The sequence below is a fragment of the Cydia strobilella genome, chromosome 21 (genome assembly GCF_947568885.1).
Source record: "Cydia strobilella chromosome 21, ilCydStro3.1, whole genome shotgun sequence".
Lineage (NCBI taxonomy): Eukaryota > Metazoa > Arthropoda > Insecta > Lepidoptera > Tortricidae > Cydia > Cydia strobilella.
In genome coordinates this window covers 200583-220598 of record NC_086061.1, presented here as the reverse complement: position 1 = coordinate 220598, position 20016 = coordinate 200583, and the positions used below count along the sequence as shown (strand labels likewise).

Genomic DNA, 20016 nt, shown 5'->3' with positions numbered 1-20016 from the left:
GTCAAAAGCTACTTAAACACGCTCCATCCAAGGTCAAATTACTTTCCCCACTAGTGGATAAAATGCGTTTTTCCCCGCTTGTTTTAAAGGATAAAAGACGGCTTTCCGAGCTAGTGAGGGGAAAAAATCATTTCCGTTTCTATGTGTGAACGGCATTTCTGTACACGCGTCATGCGTCATGCGTCATTGTGTAAGTTGCTTAAAAACCGAACTGAACGTTCGCCAAAATCTCGTCAATCTGCTGTCGCGGGGCGAGGTAATTCGAATCGGGGCGGGGCAGTGCGTGGCCGTTCTGTATGATAATACTATTACTTATTCTGTGGACTAGGTAGCACTGAAATCAAAAATTGAGAATGAATACTTAGAAAAAAATACAGGAACAAATCTACTGTTGCGAGCAAGTAGATCACGCTGAATCCAGAGTTACCATATACTCGCTAGACAGCATTTAAACCAAAACAGTACAACAGATCAAAACCTAACCAATGTACCTAGTAAAATTAAACCACATTATCCCCCTGGACGTTTGAAAGGGGCGACTGACGACACACAGCGGCCTGATGAGTTGGCCCCTCTGTTATGTGGTGCGGCGGACGGACGGGCGCAGGAACGCGGACGTGACGTCGCTGAAGGCGGAGACCACGAATGACTCGATGCCGGACTCGTTGGAGCCGCGCGCGATGCGGAAGTAGCCATTCTCACCCCAGTCGGTGCCCCAGCTGTTCGCCACGATCTGAAAACGACGGAAAACTTTTTAAAATGGGTTGTGTTATTTGGTAAATTGCGAACCTATTGACTGGAACGAGCCGATGAGGATGGGAGAGTAATGATTTATAATCGCGTCTAACTCTTTAACCCGGCCACGGGAAGGGTCATAACAGTCTATGTACCTATGTTAAATACCTACTTTAAGTACGGTTGTGTTGCGACTGTCACGTGTTCCATCATGGTGTTAAAATTAATCAGCCAATTTTGATAAAAATTCCAAAAAAGCCGAGTCATATTAAAGTTGTTTTAAGTTTTTACTTTTAGACTTCTAGTCTATGAAGCTGGTGGTCCTGGGTTCTTATCCCGGTAAAGACTTTTTATGTTTTTTTTTTTTTTCTATTTATGTATGTGTTTTTATTTATTTAAGTTAGACTTATATTGACCGGGATATAGACCGTGATTACCTTTTGTTCAAGTTCGTAAGTCGCTCACTTTATACCTGTAGTAGGTATAGTATAAGGGCATCAGCTAGCTGGCGCGGGTGCACGGAGCGGGCGCACACACGCGGGTGCCATTGTAGGTAAAATCCGTCGCACGCGTCCGGGCTAGTTGCAATTATCGTTAACCCGCTCACCCGCTCCATGCAACTGCGCCAGCTACTTTTGTAGTAAGCTTACCCAGAACTTTTCCTGGCGGTCCTCGCCCCAGCCCACGATCCTGACGCTGTGCAGTCCCTGCAGCTTGCTGTCCCCGTGGCGGCTGCGCCGGTAGATGCCGTCTCGATAGTGGAAGAAGTCCTGGTACACGGTCATCACAGCTGCAACCATAAAACTAGTTTAACAACCACTTTACTCACATTCACATCAATATTGTAAATGTGAGTCTGTTGCCATTTGACCACTTTGTTTGTTACCACTTTTCGAACCACAGGAACACACAATTGAAATTAAAATATAATTCGATATATCGATAATTATATAATATAATTTTTAAGAAAAAAAAAACGACTTTAATGGGGGATGCCGCTGAAAGTTTACTTATTGTTGTAGGTGCGCTCTTAGATTCCAGACAATGAAATGAAAAAGACAGCATCTTTTGCCTAATTATGTAGAAAAGGAGGTAAAAACCACCCACTTTTTGGTAGCATTACGTTTCTGTAAGGGTCGTAGTTCTAACCTAACCTATCCCACTTTTCTGATAGCATTTCGTTTCTGTAAGGATCACAGTTCTAACCTAACCTAACCTACTTTTCTAATAGCAGTTCTGTTCTGTGAGAATCGCAGTTAAAAACGCACCCACCCACCTAACCCACTTTTCTAGTAGCATTTCCGGGTCCGGATCCTAGTCCGGGTCCGAGTCGGGGTCCGGATTCAAGTCTGGGTCCGAGTTCGGTCCGGGTCCAGGTCCGAGTTGGGGTCCATGTCCAGACCCGGGTCCGGGTCCGAGTCCGGGTCCAAGTTTGGGTCTCGGTCCATAACGAAGAGAACAAATCGCCAAACGTGAACTATGTGTCATTGAAGAATTCCATTCTGATCATCATCACCAGTTCCACTTCATGAAGCGTCACTTTGTTTGTTGGTTTGTTGACGAAAATACAAAAATCACTATATGTCGTATGCCTTTTACATTTGAGGAGTTCCCTCGGTTCCTCATGGATCCCATCATCAGAACTCGAGCTTTTTTTTATACCACGTCGGTGGCAATCAAGCGCTACGACCCGCCTGATGGTAAGCAGTTACCGTAGCCTATGGACGCCTGCAACACCGGAGATATTACACGCGCGTTGGCGACCCTTTAAAAACCTGTACACTCCTTTTTTGAAGAACCCCATACTGTAGCCCCTCGGGAAAACTTGACAAAAATGGTTGACAAAAATGTGTCTTGAAAACTTAAGTTGCTTAACAAACATAAATAAAAACTTTTATAAAAAAAAAGATAAACCGACTTCAAAAAGGATGAAATAAAATATTATCCTTTTTAGGGTTCCGTGTTTAAGTATATGCGTTACCAACTGATATTTTTGAAGTCGGTGCCAAGCCAAATTTTAAACCATATATTCATAGTGATTTTGGTGCAATTCGATAAAGATACATAGATATAGAAGTGTCCTACGTGGGCGATCTCGTTGCGAACGCGAACGCCTTGGGCCAGCCGCGCCGTGCCGCGTCGCTTCGCTTCGCGTTCGCGAGTGTTCGCCTATGTAAGACGCAGCGTACACGACGACAATAAACAAACTTTCTGTACACCTCAGAACAGAACACACGGTTGAACCTTCTTGGCGCAGTTCGTACCATGCTTGTCGGCACGTCGTTAGTGTAAATCTAATACGTTTTGTCGTATTTTTTTAAAGAGCATTTCTTACTAATTCTTGAACAGTCATAGCACGCAAGTGTGGGATTGGAACTGAGTTATTTTCTGTCGTTTATCCAGAGGACTACATTTCAAAATATAAAACAATTCAAGGAACCTTCATGCAAAATTTCAGCTAAAGCGGTTCAGTTGTTTAGCCATGAAAAGGTAACAAAGAGGCAGACATAATTGCTTTCACGTTTATAATATTTGTACAGTTGTAATGGGATTTATAGACATAAAGCTGATTATTTTTGACTGGTATTGTTACTACTTGGAGTACTTGGCTTGGCACCGACTTCAAAAATATCAGTTGGTAACGCATATACTTAAACACGGAACCCTAAAAAGGATAATATTTTATTTCATCCTTTTTGAAGTCGGTTTATCTTTTTTTTTGTAAAAGTTTTTATTTTTCCATTTTTAGTTTTAAGACATTGTTAAGAGCGTGACGCATGAATGAAAAACATAATGATGTTTAACTGTAAATTCGTAAACTTTATTAAATAATCAGAATTTTCCTCGAGTCCGTCTGGGAAATCATTCCTGTCACTAAATCCATTCTCCGCCCCGCCACTGACCCAATCCCTCAAACCCGGCGATCACTCAACCTCACAGCACATCAACCCCTGATCACTGAACCCCTCGACCCTAAACCACCAACCCTTCAACCGCCATTCCCCGACCCCTAACCCCAGACCCCTTAACTCCTAACCCTAACCCCCAATCCCTTAACTCCCAACCCCACAATCCCCGACCCATCAACTCACCTCCCCTCAACCCCCAACCTCAAACCCCCCAAACACTAATACCCTCTACCTTCACTTCTCAGTCTCTTTGGTTGTTTCCAACACTACCTACATCAAAAATCATAATACACATACGAGAGAAGGTATCAGTAGCCTTACCACGAGTTTGACATTGATATATTCGCTATCGTGTGCGTAACTTACTGTTTATGCATCTCGCTCGTACTAGCATATTAGTGTACAGAGTAAGTTACGAAGAATATTTAGTGTCAAACTCGTGGTTAGGCTACAGTTGCACTACATCAAATTGGTGGTTTTGGGGAGGAAATGCTTGAGTTACTTTAGAAAACACCGAAATTACCATACACGTGCCTTTAAAAATTGAGGAGTTCCCTCAATTCCTCACGGATTCCATCATCAGATCAAAACCAAAAATATTACGAAAACACCTTGGAGAGGTAACTTCTTTCAAACAGAAAAAGAATAACTCAAATCGGATCATGGGTGCCGGAGTAATCGCTGAAATCATTATCATCAAAACAATCATCATCATCAGCTCCACTTTATCAAATTGGTGGTTTTCGAGAAAAAATGCTCAAGGTGCTTAAGAAAACGACCAAATCACCATACATGTGCCTTTAAAAATTGAGGAGTTCCCTCAATTCCTCATGGATCCCATCATCAGAACAGCACCAGATTAATGTGGGACCACCTTGGAGGTAGTTCCTTTCAAACAAAAAAAGAATTGTTCAAGTCGGACCACGGGTCTCGGAGTAATCGCTGAACATCCTACATTAAAAAAATCATCATCACTATCTTCAAAACAATCATCATCATCAGGTGCAATTCATCAAATTGGTCGTTTTCGAGAGAAAATGCTCAAGTTGCTTATGAAAACACCCAAATGACCATACATGTGCCTTTAAAAATTGAGGAGTTCCCTCAATTCCTCAGGGATCCCATCATCAGATCAGAACCAGATTAATATGGGACCAACTTGGAAGTAGCTCCTTTCGACCAAAAAAAGAATTACTCAAATCGGACTACGGGTCTCGGAATAATCGGTGAACATACATAAAAAAATAATAATAATAATAATAGCCACAACCGAATACAGAACCTCCTCCTTCTATGAAATTGAAGTCGGTTAAAAAGAGGGCAAATCGCATAACCTAAACTATGCGTCATTAAAGAGTTCCATTCTGATCATCATCAGTAGTTCCACTTCATCAAATGTCACTTTATAAATGTGTTTGATTTGTTGATGAAAATACTAAAATCACTATATGTATGCCTTTAACATTTGAGGAGTTCCCTCGATTCCCCATGGATCCCATCATCAGAACTGCGTTTTGACACAAACGGGACCAATCTGTATGTATATACTTACAATCAAAAAAAGAATTTTCAAAATCGGTCCAGAAATGACGGTTATGGAGTAACCAACATTAAAAAAAACACACTAACCGAATTGAGAACCTCCTTTTGAAATCTTGAAGTCGGTTAATAATAAACCTACTCACAAAATTTCATGATATTCGGTTGAGAAATGCGACCGCGACGAGAACATCTGGATATACGAAAACATTTTTGCCCAAACTGAAACGGAGACCTTCGCCTTCGCTCGGTCAATTATAATTTTATTATTCTATTGCTATTAAAAGGCTACAAAAAGTAACTTGGATAAAACGTATATGAAAGTGTAATAAAAATCCGTCCTCGGTATTCAGTTGTTGAAGTTTAGTCCTAGTTTTAAGGATAGATGGCACTACGTGTTCAAATTGGTTCTGTACCATGCATTTGCATGCATATAGGTACAATTTTTAAATATCATCAATGGAAGAATGGGACATATTTAATTTTTTTTATTCATACAAATTTCACTTTTATCATTAAGAGCAATAGAAAATCCGTTGCGTCGCTAAATTAAAATTCTATTTAAAAAAATATTGTCGAACGTGTTCGCCAACATTACCGTGAAGAATGACGACTACCTAAATATAAGAAAAAATGTCCAAGTATCTGTCCTCTCCTAAGCATTGCGTAAAATTAAGATTTCTTGAAATAAAACTATGAAAACGGATTATATCGCGTATATTGAATTTATAATACATCCCGACGTTTCGAACTCTTTACAGCGTTCGTGGTCAACGGGTGACTGAGGAAAAATTACAAAATGCAAAAATACCCACATACTAAAATAATGAACAATCATAGACTACAAACTTTAAGGCTGGTTGTACATGCAAAATCGGTTCATAAGGCTAGTTATACACTATAATTATTTTTCAAGTAGATATATATATATACGCGATAAAAAAAAAAAAAAAAAAAAAAAAAAAAAAAAAAACTATGCCGGCTCCAACCCTACACCACGGACCCGAGAAGATTTAATTCCCTCCTAAATTGTAGGAGGGTATCCCAATATGGGACCGGCAACAAACTCGGCGGGACACATCTTTTCAAAACATCAGAATGTCCAGCATCATCCAACACTACGGTCTCACAGTCTATGTCTCGCTTGCTCCTTTATCAGGTGGACTACAGGATCCCAAGCTGGTGGTAGAGAAAAGCCATCTTCCCTATTAAAGTTTGGATATTTCTTAATCTCAATGGCCTCGCGCAGCATTCTGGGTATGTAACGCTTCTCCTTGGCAAGAACCAGAGGCTTATCAAACTTGATTGAGTGATTGGCTTTATCCATGACATGCTCACAGACAGCAGACCTAGGTCGACGGTGCTTGACATCAGCTATGTGTTCCTTCACCCGAGTGGAAATGCTCCGTTTCGTCTGCCCGACATATGATAGGCCACACTCACAGTCCAGCCTGTACACTCCTGCAGTCTGTAGAGGGGTATTGCATTTTACAGGCCTCAGGAATTGTGACATCTTCTTCATTGGCTTGAAATATGTTTTTATAGAAGCACGCTTCAAGATGTGGCTGATCCTGTCCGTGACCCCCCTGACAAAAGGCAGAATGGCAGGCCTGCGCTCAACTGTGGGGATCTTAATGTGGGACCTCTGGTTGACCCGCGGTATCCTGAGCTCGTTTGCCTGGAGCGCGCGCCTGGCATGCTGGAGCTCCGCGGCCAGATGCTGGTCATCACATATCCTCTGGGCTCTCTGAAACAAAGATTTGCCTACTGTAACAAGTTGACTGGGATGGTGATGCGATTTGCCATTTAAGTACCTATCAGTATGAGTAGGTTTCCTATACACAGTGCGACCTAGGGTGTTATCAGGATTTCTTTTTACCAATACATCTAAGAAGGGGAGAGAACAGTCTTTTTCCAACTCCATAGTAAATTTTATTTTGCTATGGATGGAATTTAGGTGATCCAAGAAAGTTGAAACACTACTTTTTGGAAGTATAGTAAAAGTGTCATCTACGTATCTTTTAAATATCTTCGGTCGCACAGGAGCCAATGAGAGTGCCTGTGCGACCGAAGATATTTAAAAGATACGTAGATGACACTTTTACTATACTTCCAAAAAGTAGTGTTTCAACTTTCTTGGATCACCTAAATTCCATCCATAGCAAAATAAAATTTACTATGGAGTTGGAAAAAGACTGTTCTCTCCCCTTCTTAGATGTATTGGTAAAAAGAAATCCTGATAACACCCTAGGTCGCACTGTGTATAGGAAACCTACTCATACTGATAGGTACTTAAATGGCAAATCGCATCACCATCCCAGTCAACTTGTTACAGTAGGCAAATCTTTGTTTCAGAGAGCCCAGAGGATATGTGATGACCAGCATCTGGCCGCGGAGCTCCAGCATGCCAGGCGCGCGCTCCAGGCAAACGAGCTCAGGATACCGCGGGTCAACCAGAGGTCCCACATTAAGATCCCCACAGTTGAGCGCAGGCCTGCCATTCTGCCTTTTGTCAGGGGGGTCACGGACAGGATCAGCCACATCTTGAAGCGTGCTTCTATAAAAACATATTTCAAGCCAATGAAGAAGATGTCACAATTCCTGAGGCCTGTAAAATGCAATACCCCTCTACAGACTGCAGGAGTGTACAGGCTGGACTGTGAGTGTGGCCTATCATATGTCGGGCAGACGAAACGGAGCATTTCCACTCGGGTGAAGGAACACATAGCTGATGTCAAGCACCGTCGACCTAGGTCTGCTGTCTGTGAGCATGTCATGGATAAAGCCAATCACTCAATCAAGTTTGATAAGCCTCTGGTTCTTGCCAAGGAGAAGCGTTACATACCCAGAATGCTGCGCGAGGCCATTGAGATTAAGAAATATCCAAACTTTAATAGGGAAGATGGCTTTTCTCTACCACCAGCTTGGGATCCTGTAGTCCACCTGATAAAGGAGCAAGCGAGACATAGACTGTGAGACCGTAGTGTTGGATGATGCTGGACATTCTGATGTTTTGAAAAGATGTGTCCCGCCGAGTTTGTTGCCGGTCCCATATTGGGATACCCTCCTACAATTTAGGAGGGAATTAAATCTTCTCGGGTCCGTGGTGTAGGGTTGGAGCCGGCATAGTTTTTTTTTTTTTTTTTTTTTTTTTTTTTTTTTTTTTTTTTTTTTTTTTTTTTTTTTTTTTTTTTTTTTTTTTTTTTATCGCGTATATATATATATCTACTTGAAAAATAATTATAGTGTATAACTAGCCTTATGAACCGATTTTGCATGTACAACCAGCCTTAAAGTTTGTAGTCTATGATTGTTCATTATTTTAGTATGTGGGTATTTTTGCATTTTGTAATTTTTCCTCAGTCACCCGTTGACCACGAACGCTGTAAAGAGTTCGAAACGTCGGGATGTATTATAAATTCAATATACGCGATATAATCCGTTTTCATAGTTTTATTTCATGAGTAACTATCGCGGTAACCGAAGACAATATTAAGATTTCTTGTTAAAATATTCACAAATTATAATTATTTTAGGTACCACTAGTATTTTTTTGTCAAGAGATGGCGTTAAAGGTATAATTAGATCAAAAGTCATTTTGAAAACTAGCTAAAATACCATTAGGCGGCTACGTTTTTAATGAATGCGCCACAGTTTAGTGGTTTCCTTGTAGAATCTACCCTTTTGCATTTATTGAGCTTAAAGAACTAATAGATAATTAGATATGTGTGAAAATCGAGGTGTAAGATTTATCAATTTTAAATGGTTTTACAGTTATGAAATGACAACATAGCTCTTAATTAGATTATTTTCAATTTGTTGCATAAAAAAAACATAATGTTCCTCAAAACATACATAATCGAGTGTAACAACGATATACATTGCAATTAGGTTTCTTTTCTGTCACGAGATGGCGCTAGTAGTAGGTTTGTGTAGCTAACTAATTTTAAAATGAGGTGAATTGCATCTAGTTTTATGTGCAGTGACATAATCCCGGGAGGTTCCGGGGCAAACTGCCGACTCCGACACAAGACCAGACGATTTTACACACAATATATTATTTATATGTATGTTAGTCTAAGGTATATGTAATATGGGCCTTGTTGCCTGAATTAAAATTTAAAATAAATTAAAATTAAATAAATAATTATTGAATTCTGTGGCATACACATTTGGAATTTATTAAGGATATAGGTATACTCCCATAAAAATCAGGGTGTTTACCACTTTCTTCCACGATTCAATGATATAAGTATGTTTTCATTCATTCATTCATAATTTAAGAGCATGGCTCTTGTCGGTGGAGTATGCGCCAGTTTTCTCGGTCCTCGGCCAGGTTCTTTAGGTCCCTGTAAGACACGACATGTTTTCATAGTGTACCTATCCCTTATTTCTCTATTACTACTACTTTAATAAAACTACCAGAATTGTTTGAAAAAGATTAAATTAAAATATATAAATTTGGCCATGTGATCGTCTAAAGCTAATAATACGTTGTGAACCTTATAGTACCCATCGTCTTTTATGTGCAGATTGATTAGATTTGGATTTCAAATACTATCCCTAAATATTCTAATAAATTTGTAAATATTTCTTTTATGACTATATTGTATGATAAATAAATAGTAAAATATATTTTTTTGAATTTATCTCCTACCGGGCCCTACCGTGACCAGTTACCGTGGACAGTAGTAAGTCCTTTTAGTTTGTAATTTAAACCTTATATTTTCCTTTTATATATATCCATTCGCTAACCTAGCTAGCTAAAGGAAAATAATTATATTAATGTAATGTAAAAATAGTACGTACAAACTTACTTTGTCTACTGCCACGCCCGGATGAAGACGGGTCCCTAATCTAGATAATACCCATTTTATTTTATTTTTATTTTTAACAGGTATTCCTAAGCACTATGTATTATTTATTTTACCAGCGTTTCGTAACCTAATTTCAGACGAGAAGAAACGCCAAGAAACTCATCTGAATATACTTTTAATGAATGAAATACTGAAACAATCGTCTATCAAATATGATTTTATACCCTTATTTACCCAATTATAGAAAAGCTTAATTGTCACTAGTGAACTGCTCTGCCTGTCACTAGCTCCCTATAACAAAATTATTTAGTATGTCCTCAAATAACTTTGTTCCCTTATCTCACCCAATATAAAAAATGTGTAAACCTTTATATCATATTTAATGTACGAGCCACAGTAACCCATCCATATGCTACTGAATCTAGATATTTATTTTGTATTTTGAACCAATTAACACAATAAAGTTTTTTAATACTGTACGCAATCGAACTATGTGTGAAAGAAAATAAATAAACTTAACACCCAAATAATGACTCTACCCTAACTCTACCCCAATTTCACCTATTCTAATGAGTAAAACTAGAAGCGAACCACTAGTTTTACAGGGAGGAATGTGTATGAGGGACCCTAATCTAAGCTGTAAACGTTCGGCCGACAAAACCGAGGTAAGCAAACCCTAGTGTCTGTGTTCTTGCCTCCCCCCGTCTGTTTAAGCCGAAGCTAAGGGTACAAACGAGTAAGGCGCCCTATCCAGATATATAATGTGAATATATAAATATACATAACAAGACCACGCTTCTTCAATTACTAACAGATTTCAATGAGCCTGGATTACTCCAAATGGTCCACACGTGAGACCCTCACATCCCTCTGTCAGACCTTGAAGAGAACGTAAGAGGTATATTCGTCACCTGTGTTGGTAAAAAGGTTGACGCCAGGCCCCTCTCGCGACCTGGACCTAACACTCTACTGGATTCCCGGAAATGCCTGTTTAACAGCCGCAAGGTTAGGCGTTTCCGGTAGATCGACCATGCGATCTGACACAAATCTGGCTCTTTGTTTTAACGTCTACGAATTAGCCAGAGATTGTGACAATCCGACGAACAAAAATTGAATAATCCCTTCCCCGCTTGGTTTAGGGGTATTTATAACCATACAACACATTAAGAAAACGCATTCCTCGACGTGCTCTTTTTAATAACTCAAGCACCATACTTGAATCGTTTCTGCAAAGATATTATGTGACTCGTATAAGAGAAGCAAAGTTTAAGTAAAAAACGCTCATCGGAAACCAAGGAACAAACACTACCGAACAGATGGTGCCACACCTCTGATACTTAACAATAAAGTATTATCCCACCATTTGAGCCAGTTTCTCATTTTAGAACGGTCAAATCGCCTCGCTAATATGGAATTCATATGAAACACCACATAATGACGTCACGGTCATCTCATCCTCCTTTTATAATTCTATCTGATTTATTAAATATAACTTGTATTTCATAACAACTGCTATCTATGTTTTTCCAATAAATATCCGATGCTTTATTCCAAGCATTTCATTTATTTTAACTACAATAAAAATCCTATTTTAACACATATTAACGAAATAACATGGGTCAAAATCATATGATGATCCAATAATAATCATTTACATATATATATATATATATATATATGTATATATATATAAATCTTTTCGATATTTTTATACATTTTCATTCTTAGTTTCTATGCTGAGTCGACAGATGGTAGAAAACGAATTATAATCATAATCAAGTTGTTAATAATAAAAATTACAAATCATAGTTATTGTCTATATCTAATAGGCAAATATAAAACACTTTTAATACATACAAAATATTGTACGTTGTATTACGTATCTGATTTTATAAGACCACAAACCTAGAATTTACCATAACAACAACCCTCTTAACAAACTATTCTCTTTGGTGTCTGCAATCATTGTTTCTGGTTAACGGCCCACTTGGACACATGATTTGGTTAGAGTTTTTGTTTGTTGTTTGGAATTTGGCGTGAGAACACTTTTGCTTTTATTTACATATTGATTTACTGAATGCATACGTATTTACTTTCATGTATTCTATTTTATGTATCATTGGTACTCAATAATCAAGATTATAAATTTATGAAAATACTATAGACCGATCAGCTGTGTCGATCATCATAGTATAAACCAGTCGCTTTCCGCTGTCTGTATGTCTGTCCCTTTGCATGCCCAGATCCTAAAAACCACGCAACGAACCTTGATGCGATTTTCCCTAATAGATAGAGCGATTTAAGAGGAAGGTTCATATATATAACTTGTAAAGATTTTGTTTAAATTAGTTGAACTACCCGTGCGACGCCGAGGCGGGACGCTAGTTTTATAAATTAACTAGTTCAGCTAGTGCGTCTAGTTACAATAGCTGCGATATATTATAAAAAACATAAATGTGAAATGAGAGCCAAGTTGAATTTAAAAAATGTGCGTCGTTGTTGACTTCGCTGGCAAAACAATGACATCTAAGTATATGGGTGCCAACTGCCAAGTTCTAGTTTACTTGGGATGTAATAAAAGTTCAGGATTTGACTTGGCTAGTTTTTACATACAGGCTATGTTATATTTGTCCATGTTACTTTACTAAAATTTAGTTGTTGATATTTTATAATGATAACGTAAACGCCCGCGAATCAGCAACCACTTCAATTCATACACTCCAAGTGTCAAGTAGTTGTAGCTGGAAATTTGAGAGTGGCTATGATGTCACTCGCTACAAATTAAGTTATGGGTACATACCTACTAATCCTTTACTTACAAACACAAGAAATAGTTACTAGGTACCTAATTATAACATAAATTAAACTACTACCTAGTTCTAATGTGAAATACTTACGTGTTTGTCATAGTAACACTGTAACACTAATCAATCACCACAGCCAGCCAGATCAATTTGTAAAATAATGTAAATCTTTACTAATACAAATAGTCATATAAATCACAATAATGTGTATACTATTAGTTCGCCCCGAACTGAGAACTCGCGGTTCGCCAAAAATATAGCTAGAGATTAATTTAATGCACCTACTTAGTCGGCAAAGGATCGAAAACCACGTGCGATTTATTGCAACGTCTGTGGAGCCCTTAACTGATAGATTTGTCACCATAGAAATTAAAATAAATAAACTGTAACTGTGGTAAACTGTGATTTTTCTTGTCAAATACCATAGAGTCAGTAGGTTTTTATGTTGATTACGACATTTAAAGGAAACTAATATTAACACTCATCAATAAGTAGTCATGAAATGGAACAAGCAAAAATTTAAAAAAATTGGAAAAGTAAAAAGCACTAGTTCGCGAAAACCAACTTTCCGCATGCTAAACAGCCACGAAAAGTAGCACTTTTTGAGCAACTGTATTAAAAATAGCTTTTTGGCCTTCAATGCTCTTCTTGCTCCATAACCTCTTGATCGAGTCTGCTCATAATTTAATGAGTAAAATTTAATGCCCTCAACTTTACTACACGTTTACCCCATTTCATTTAAATTAAAACAAAACTTAAGTTATTGTCCATCAAACTATCCTCTGATAGTTCCTCTTAAAAACATCGAAATGTCGGGACGTGCCCCTAGCCAGCCGTGTGTTTCAAGTTGAATGTAAGAACTTCGCTTCGCTTCGAAACAATGTGATAACGGGAGCCTTAAAAATACTAAGAAATTCCTTGTCAAGAAGTTAAAGGAGGAGACATGCATGTCAACAATGAAATCGTGTTGAAAAGTTTCTTGGCTTAATTAGCAGGCTTTTTAGTGTACTATTTTACAAAATTAAATAAACTAATCCTACTAATGTAAGTAGGTATGTGAAACAATGCACAATGGTACCAAATGAAGTAATGTTATAGACACAAGTGTTCTCATTGTTCTAACAAAGCCTAATATAACCGTGTTTATTTAACAACTCTTTGGGCGTCGTTTTGGTCGACCTCGGCGACAAGATGCTATTGCTGCGCGAGTAACTGGACTGGACTCAATAATATAAATAAATCTCACCCGGTAAGTAATGTGTAACTTTGCTGATTCCTAATACTGTCAACAATGTCGACGAGTCAGTTGTAAATCGAAATTCTGGTATATTCGTTCGATTATGCAATAATGATAGCGAGGCAAATAACGAAATTTCGATTTTCTATTTACGCGGTAGGGCCTCTGTTCTACAAAACGAGACTTGTTTCGTTTTGTCACTTCGGCTCTTGTATTTTAAGAAACCTAATCCTTAACCTGTCGCACAAAATGACAATAGTTATTTGTTTTACAAGGGGAGCTCACTATAGCGAGGAAAGTGCAACATCCACAGGCGTTAGATCATCTTCATCACTGGAATAACTCATTTTTTTACGATATTATAACAAAAAACTCTGGAGATTCTGTATTTTTACGTGAGAAGTTTTTAAGTAAAAAATTTGTTGACAATGTTGACATTTCTGACGTATGAAATATCAATGATGCGTTTTGAAATTGCATCGACAACTTGTGCGTTCAGAATTATATTTAACATCATTATTAAAAAACAAACGTTTCTCATGGAACTTTAAGGTTTATGACATAAAATCATTAAATAAAGCTAAATTTGATATTTTTTATTAGATTCTCAAACAATTTGTTTAATGATAATTAATATCGAACGAACCATTATTATGAGCGTTTTACGTTTTGTTATCTGTCAAGCTACTTAAACACGCTCCATCCAAGGTCAAATTACTTTCCCCACTAGTGGATAAAATGCGTTTTTCCCCGCTTGTTTTAAAGGATAAAAGACAACTTTCCGAGCTAGTGAGGGGAAAAGTCAATTCTACCAGCCAACATAAGGAACAACAACAAAAAATTTGCTTTTGATTACTTTGCCCACATGTGGATAAAATGCAACTTTCTCATCAGTTTTTGAACAATCAAGAGAGCCTTTAGCCTTTTATATACCTATTGTGCGTCGCTTGAAAATTCAATTCGCATAACCATACGTCACTCGACTATCTCTCAATCGGCCTCGCCCAACATTCGTAATCTGACCTTAAACATGAGATGCAAATAAATAAGATAAACGACCTCAAACCTTAAGATGCTGTTTTAAATTTAACGTCACCTATACCTACAGGTATATTCAGTCTACTATTGTGTGTAATTGAGAGCCCCAAATAAACTTTCAATAGAGAATATCTCGAAAACTATTCAAGATATCGCAAATTTGACTGAATTAAACTTTTAGCAAATTTAATTAGCTTTCGTTGTTTAAGTAGTCATGTCGCTAAGACGCAAAGTTACCAGATATAAGTGAAAAACCGAAAAATGGAACCTTCAAACCCCCCTTCTCCCCCCAGCACCAGGGTTACGATTGCCAAGTCATTATATGTATTAAAAATTAAAGATATATAATATCGATGCGGTTTAAACATTCCCTGGAACTGACTAAAATAACCGACTTGGTATCACATTATATCTCAAAACTTTTTTGTCAGAAGAATTGCGTTGCGAGACTTGCATCTTTTCTCAAAGCTCATACTCATACCCATCCTACACTATACTCGTACTCATACCTATACCATATCGATATCCCTACCATACTGATAGCCATACCATACTCATACTATACACATTTTTGTACTCATCGTACATCTCAGACCTTTACTTTACCTATTAGTTGGAACTGCAAAAGTAACTTTGTAATAGCATATTTTTATATGGGACTACAAACTTACTTATGCAGTTCCTAAATCTTTAAAACGTGACTGATATTGCAATATTTTTGGGTTTTTTATGGCTTGTTAAGCTAAAAACGACTTATGTTTAAAATTTAAAGCTTGTTGGTTGGCTAGAAGTACCTTAGAATTATGATGATAGGTGAGTGAGTGTGTCAGTGACAAAAGTAAGGAACTTTGACGTGCAATAATTCTTAAACTATAAGTTCAAATTGAATGTTCTTGGGAATATATGTAAGCCATATCATGCCCTATATGTCACTGAAAATTCAGGGTTCTAACTTTAGCCAGCACAAAATTACAGGACGTCGAAAATGGCCTGAATGGCTTCGAGAAAAGGATGGTACGGCCGTGCCACTTTGTTTCGCTCGACTTGCCGCATGGAGCATGGAGATCCTTACTGCTTTTGGCCGGTTCTAGAAGATTACTTATTTTGGTCACAGTACCAAGCGGCCTCGGACAGACTAAAATAAAAGGAAAAGTTCTAAAAGTGGGAGTAGAGCAAGTATCCTTACCTTGAACGGGGCCCGACTCCCTAATGTCGTACATGATGTCCTCTTCCTTGAGGAGGCGGTAGGGTGGGCCCACCTTGTAGCGCGACGTGCGGCGCGGGTCCTTCGGCCGGCACCCATCTTGGATCAAATCCCCATGCGGCTGGTAAGGACATCTCTCGGCCTTAGCCGTGTATGGAAAGCATTTCTCTTCTACCAATCTGCAAGAATAGCATTGAAAATTTCTTAATCAAATGCTTGATCCAGCGTAAACCTGCTGCGCGAATTCTGGAAGTAAAGGCACCGCCAGAGGTAAGTAGCAGCACATCGTAGGTTGAAGACGTTAACATCTGTGAGTTCTAGTGTGTTCACATGATTAACTATGTACTGCAAGCTTATACATACACAGTGTGGCCTGTAATAGGAGCGAAAAATTAAACTATAGGCTATACTCCTGAAACTGACCAACATTTGTTCAGCGACTTTTAAAAATAATGAAGACTTTAGACTTCGTATTTTTCATACAAAATAAATACTATCTTCAATGTACGCCATTATCATTGTGATTGACGTTGCCTGTCACACCTTAAACATAACAAAATTCGCAATACATTGCGTCTTGGAAAAAACTTTAAAGTGTATTAAAAATCAAAACACAAGTTATTTTTAAAAGTCGCTGAACAAATGTTGGTCGGTATGAGGAGTACAGCCTACAGTTGATTTTTTTGCTCCTATTACAGGCCACACATTGTATATAACAATGGTGTAATAAGAAAGATGGCTTGCCGTAGCAACACCCAGCATTTAACTGCACATTTTAAATGTTTCATTATCAGAACACTGGACTATTAGGGCCTAACACTTAGGCAATAACTTTTATAATGTTTTGTAACATCTTGGACGCTGAAGTTGGTCAGAGCGTTCTGTCTCCATGAGATATGGAGTAACAAACACAAAAAAAAAACAAAAAAAAACATACAACCGAATAGAGAACCTCCTCCTTTTGAAATCTTGAAGTCTGTTAAAAACGCTCGAACTAACTCTCTTTACATTCTCGCTGGCCTGATTCGGTAAGGTAGGGATTGTATTGTAGTCTGCTTACCCGTGTTCGCCCGCGAAGTTCCATGCCACGTCGATATTGCCACCGCCGCAGCCGCGCTGGTGCCGTCGGTTGCAGGACAGCAGCGTCTGCGGAGACAGCACCAGGCTCTCGGCGCCGTTCGACATTATGCCAAATCTGTAACACGTTGAGAAACTTTGTTAACTCTCAGTGTCGTAGAGGGTTGATAACGCGCCCTAGACTCGTTAGAGGATTAGGCTTCGCTTCACACCTTTTTACCTGACTACAGTAACGCTTCGTCATGGTCGGGGTGATTTAGATTATGTGTGTAAGTAGCATTCACCCCGACCGTATGTGTTTTTTCCGAGCATATTCACTGTGTAGATAACTATGACTATGGAATACATTAGTTATGAGAATCGTATGTATGTATGTATATGCTTTATTATTCTTAAAAGAAAGCTACACAGTTACAGAGTAAATTAAATACAACAAAGGCGAACTTATCCCTTAATCATTAAGGCTTAGTAATTGGATCTCTTCCAGTAATGAGTATAAACGAAGTCACGATGAATGACAAATAAAAAAAAAATATAATCGTAAAAATTAGTACGAACATTGCTACTTATTCCCACGGAGCGCGTTGTCATCGGTCTTAATACCCTCGCCACGCACTTCGCACTCAACACATTAAAAGTTCCTATTACCACCTCCTGTCTCCATCATCAGATCAGCTCGATGGTACCATAGTATTGCATTGTCACCCGACTTACATATGTACGCAAATTTTCAGCTTCATCGGTAACCTAACCGGGGAGTGGGTCAAATTTAACTTGCAAGATTTGACCCGTACATACATAGTTACATACATACTTACTTACATAGGTACATTGCAAGTTAATAAAAAGCTTGTAAAAAGGACCCAAGAATCAATATTTCTTAGCATTTTGTTTCCTTTGTAACTTCAAGCGCTCTTACCAACGACACGGCCACTCCATTCACACGATACAACAAAACAATATAAACCCAAACAGATTATAGCGAGATCGTGTAACCTATTAATTTAGATGAAATGTGAAACTTATTAGTTCCAGTTAAGGTTGACATTGGGAGCAACTAATGAAGAATGATACGAGTTAGGAGAATCTATTTCGGTATTCTAATGAATCGGCTGACTTCACGCGAGGCTTGTTAGTTCAAGAGTCTCAGGTTGCGAGGGCCCTTGTTTATTTTAGTCCCACTTATAAGATAGAGTTAGGTTATAGGATTTATAGCTAAGTTGTATTACCAGAGAATAGTATGAAACAAGTTTGCAGACTTTTTAGGGTTCCGTACCTCAAAAGGAAAAGATCACTCGTGCGTCCGTCTGTCCGTCTGTCACAGCCTATTTTCTCCGAAACTACTGGACCAATTAAGTTGAAATTTGGTAAACATATGTAAGTTTGTGACCCAAAGACGGATATGTAACGTAAACAAATGAATTTTAAACACGGGGGCCACTTATTGGGGGTGAATGAGAAAATTAAAAAAAAAAATGATTTTAAAACTATATCGTGTTACATATCAAATGAAAGAGCTCATTGTGAGAGTTTCAAATATATTTCTTTTATAATTTTAGGATAAACAGTTTAGAAGTTATTCAAGAAAATAGGCAAAAAATTACCATCCCCCCCTTTATCTCCGAAACTTCTGGGTCTAAAATTTTGAAAAAAATACACAAAATAGATCTTTACCTATAGATCACAGGAAAACCTATTAGAAATGTGCAGTCAAGCGTGAGTCGGACTTAATTACTTAGTTTTTGATCCGACCCCTACAGGTTTTTTTAAAGACATTTCCCTCACGTTTCACATAAAAAATACATTGTTTAAATTGTGTAATATACGGAACCCTTGAAACGCCAGTCCGACTCGCACATGGCCGGTTTTTTTGTTGCCAATTCGCTGCGGCAAGATTCTGACTGGTCCAAATAGATGAAGCGGGTCCGTCTTTGCCCGGCTGCGTGACATCCGACACCGATGTTTTAGGGTTTAGTTAACTAAGAGGAACCCGCATAGTTACACTATATCTGTATATCTAACCAAAAACATTTTCATGTAATATGTTGCCAAGACGAGACCATATGGCTCGCACTGTCAGAAAGTTATCTGGTTACATGTAGAGCCAAGCTTCTAACTCTACACGCCTGTGAGCTCTAACTTCACAACAGTTGGACAGGTTTTAATACAAGAATATACCTATAATATGGACCCGAGCCAATTATGCCTCTACCAATATCCTACATACACAACCAGCTAGAACAACATCACAGACAACTGCACAACAAGTACTGGACTGAATTGAAGACATGCAGGCAAACCAAAGAAATTCTACCGGAACTGAACCACAAGCTTACCAAAATATTACTGAAAACACCAAGAAGCTAACTACGTAAAATAGTAGGATTAATAACAGGACATAACACACTAAACCGCGGTTTACCGCGGCACTATATGCTAAGTATTGCTGAGTGGGGATTCTTTTTGGCGTCCAAATGTTTTTTTTTGTCTGCATGCTTTTCTTTTTTAACCGACTTCAATTTCATAGAAGGAGGAGGTTCTGTATTCGGTTGTGGCTATTTTTTTTTTTTTTTTATGTATGTTCACCGATTATTCCGAGACCCGTGGTCCGATTTGAGTCATTATTTTTTTGTTCGAAAGGAGCTACTTCCAAGTT

At 38.3% G+C, this 20016-nt stretch overlaps 1 protein-coding gene across 1 annotated transcript; it reads right to left on the bottom strand.

Annotated features, from left to right (window-relative positions):
• On the bottom strand, positions 1-17476 carry LOC134751048 (uncharacterized peptidase C1-like protein F26E4.3). The gene is made up of 4 exons (XM_063686383.1): positions 17344-17476; positions 16266-16462; positions 1386-1525; positions 1-733 (listed from the first exon to the last, which is right to left on the bottom strand). Exons 1-4 carry the CDS (start codon positions 17466-17468, stop codon positions 578-580), a joined length of 618 nt encoding a protein of 205 aa, XP_063542453.1. The 5' UTR covers positions 17469-17476; the 3' UTR covers positions 1-577.
• Between the last annotated feature and the right edge of the window lie 2540 nt (positions 17477-20016).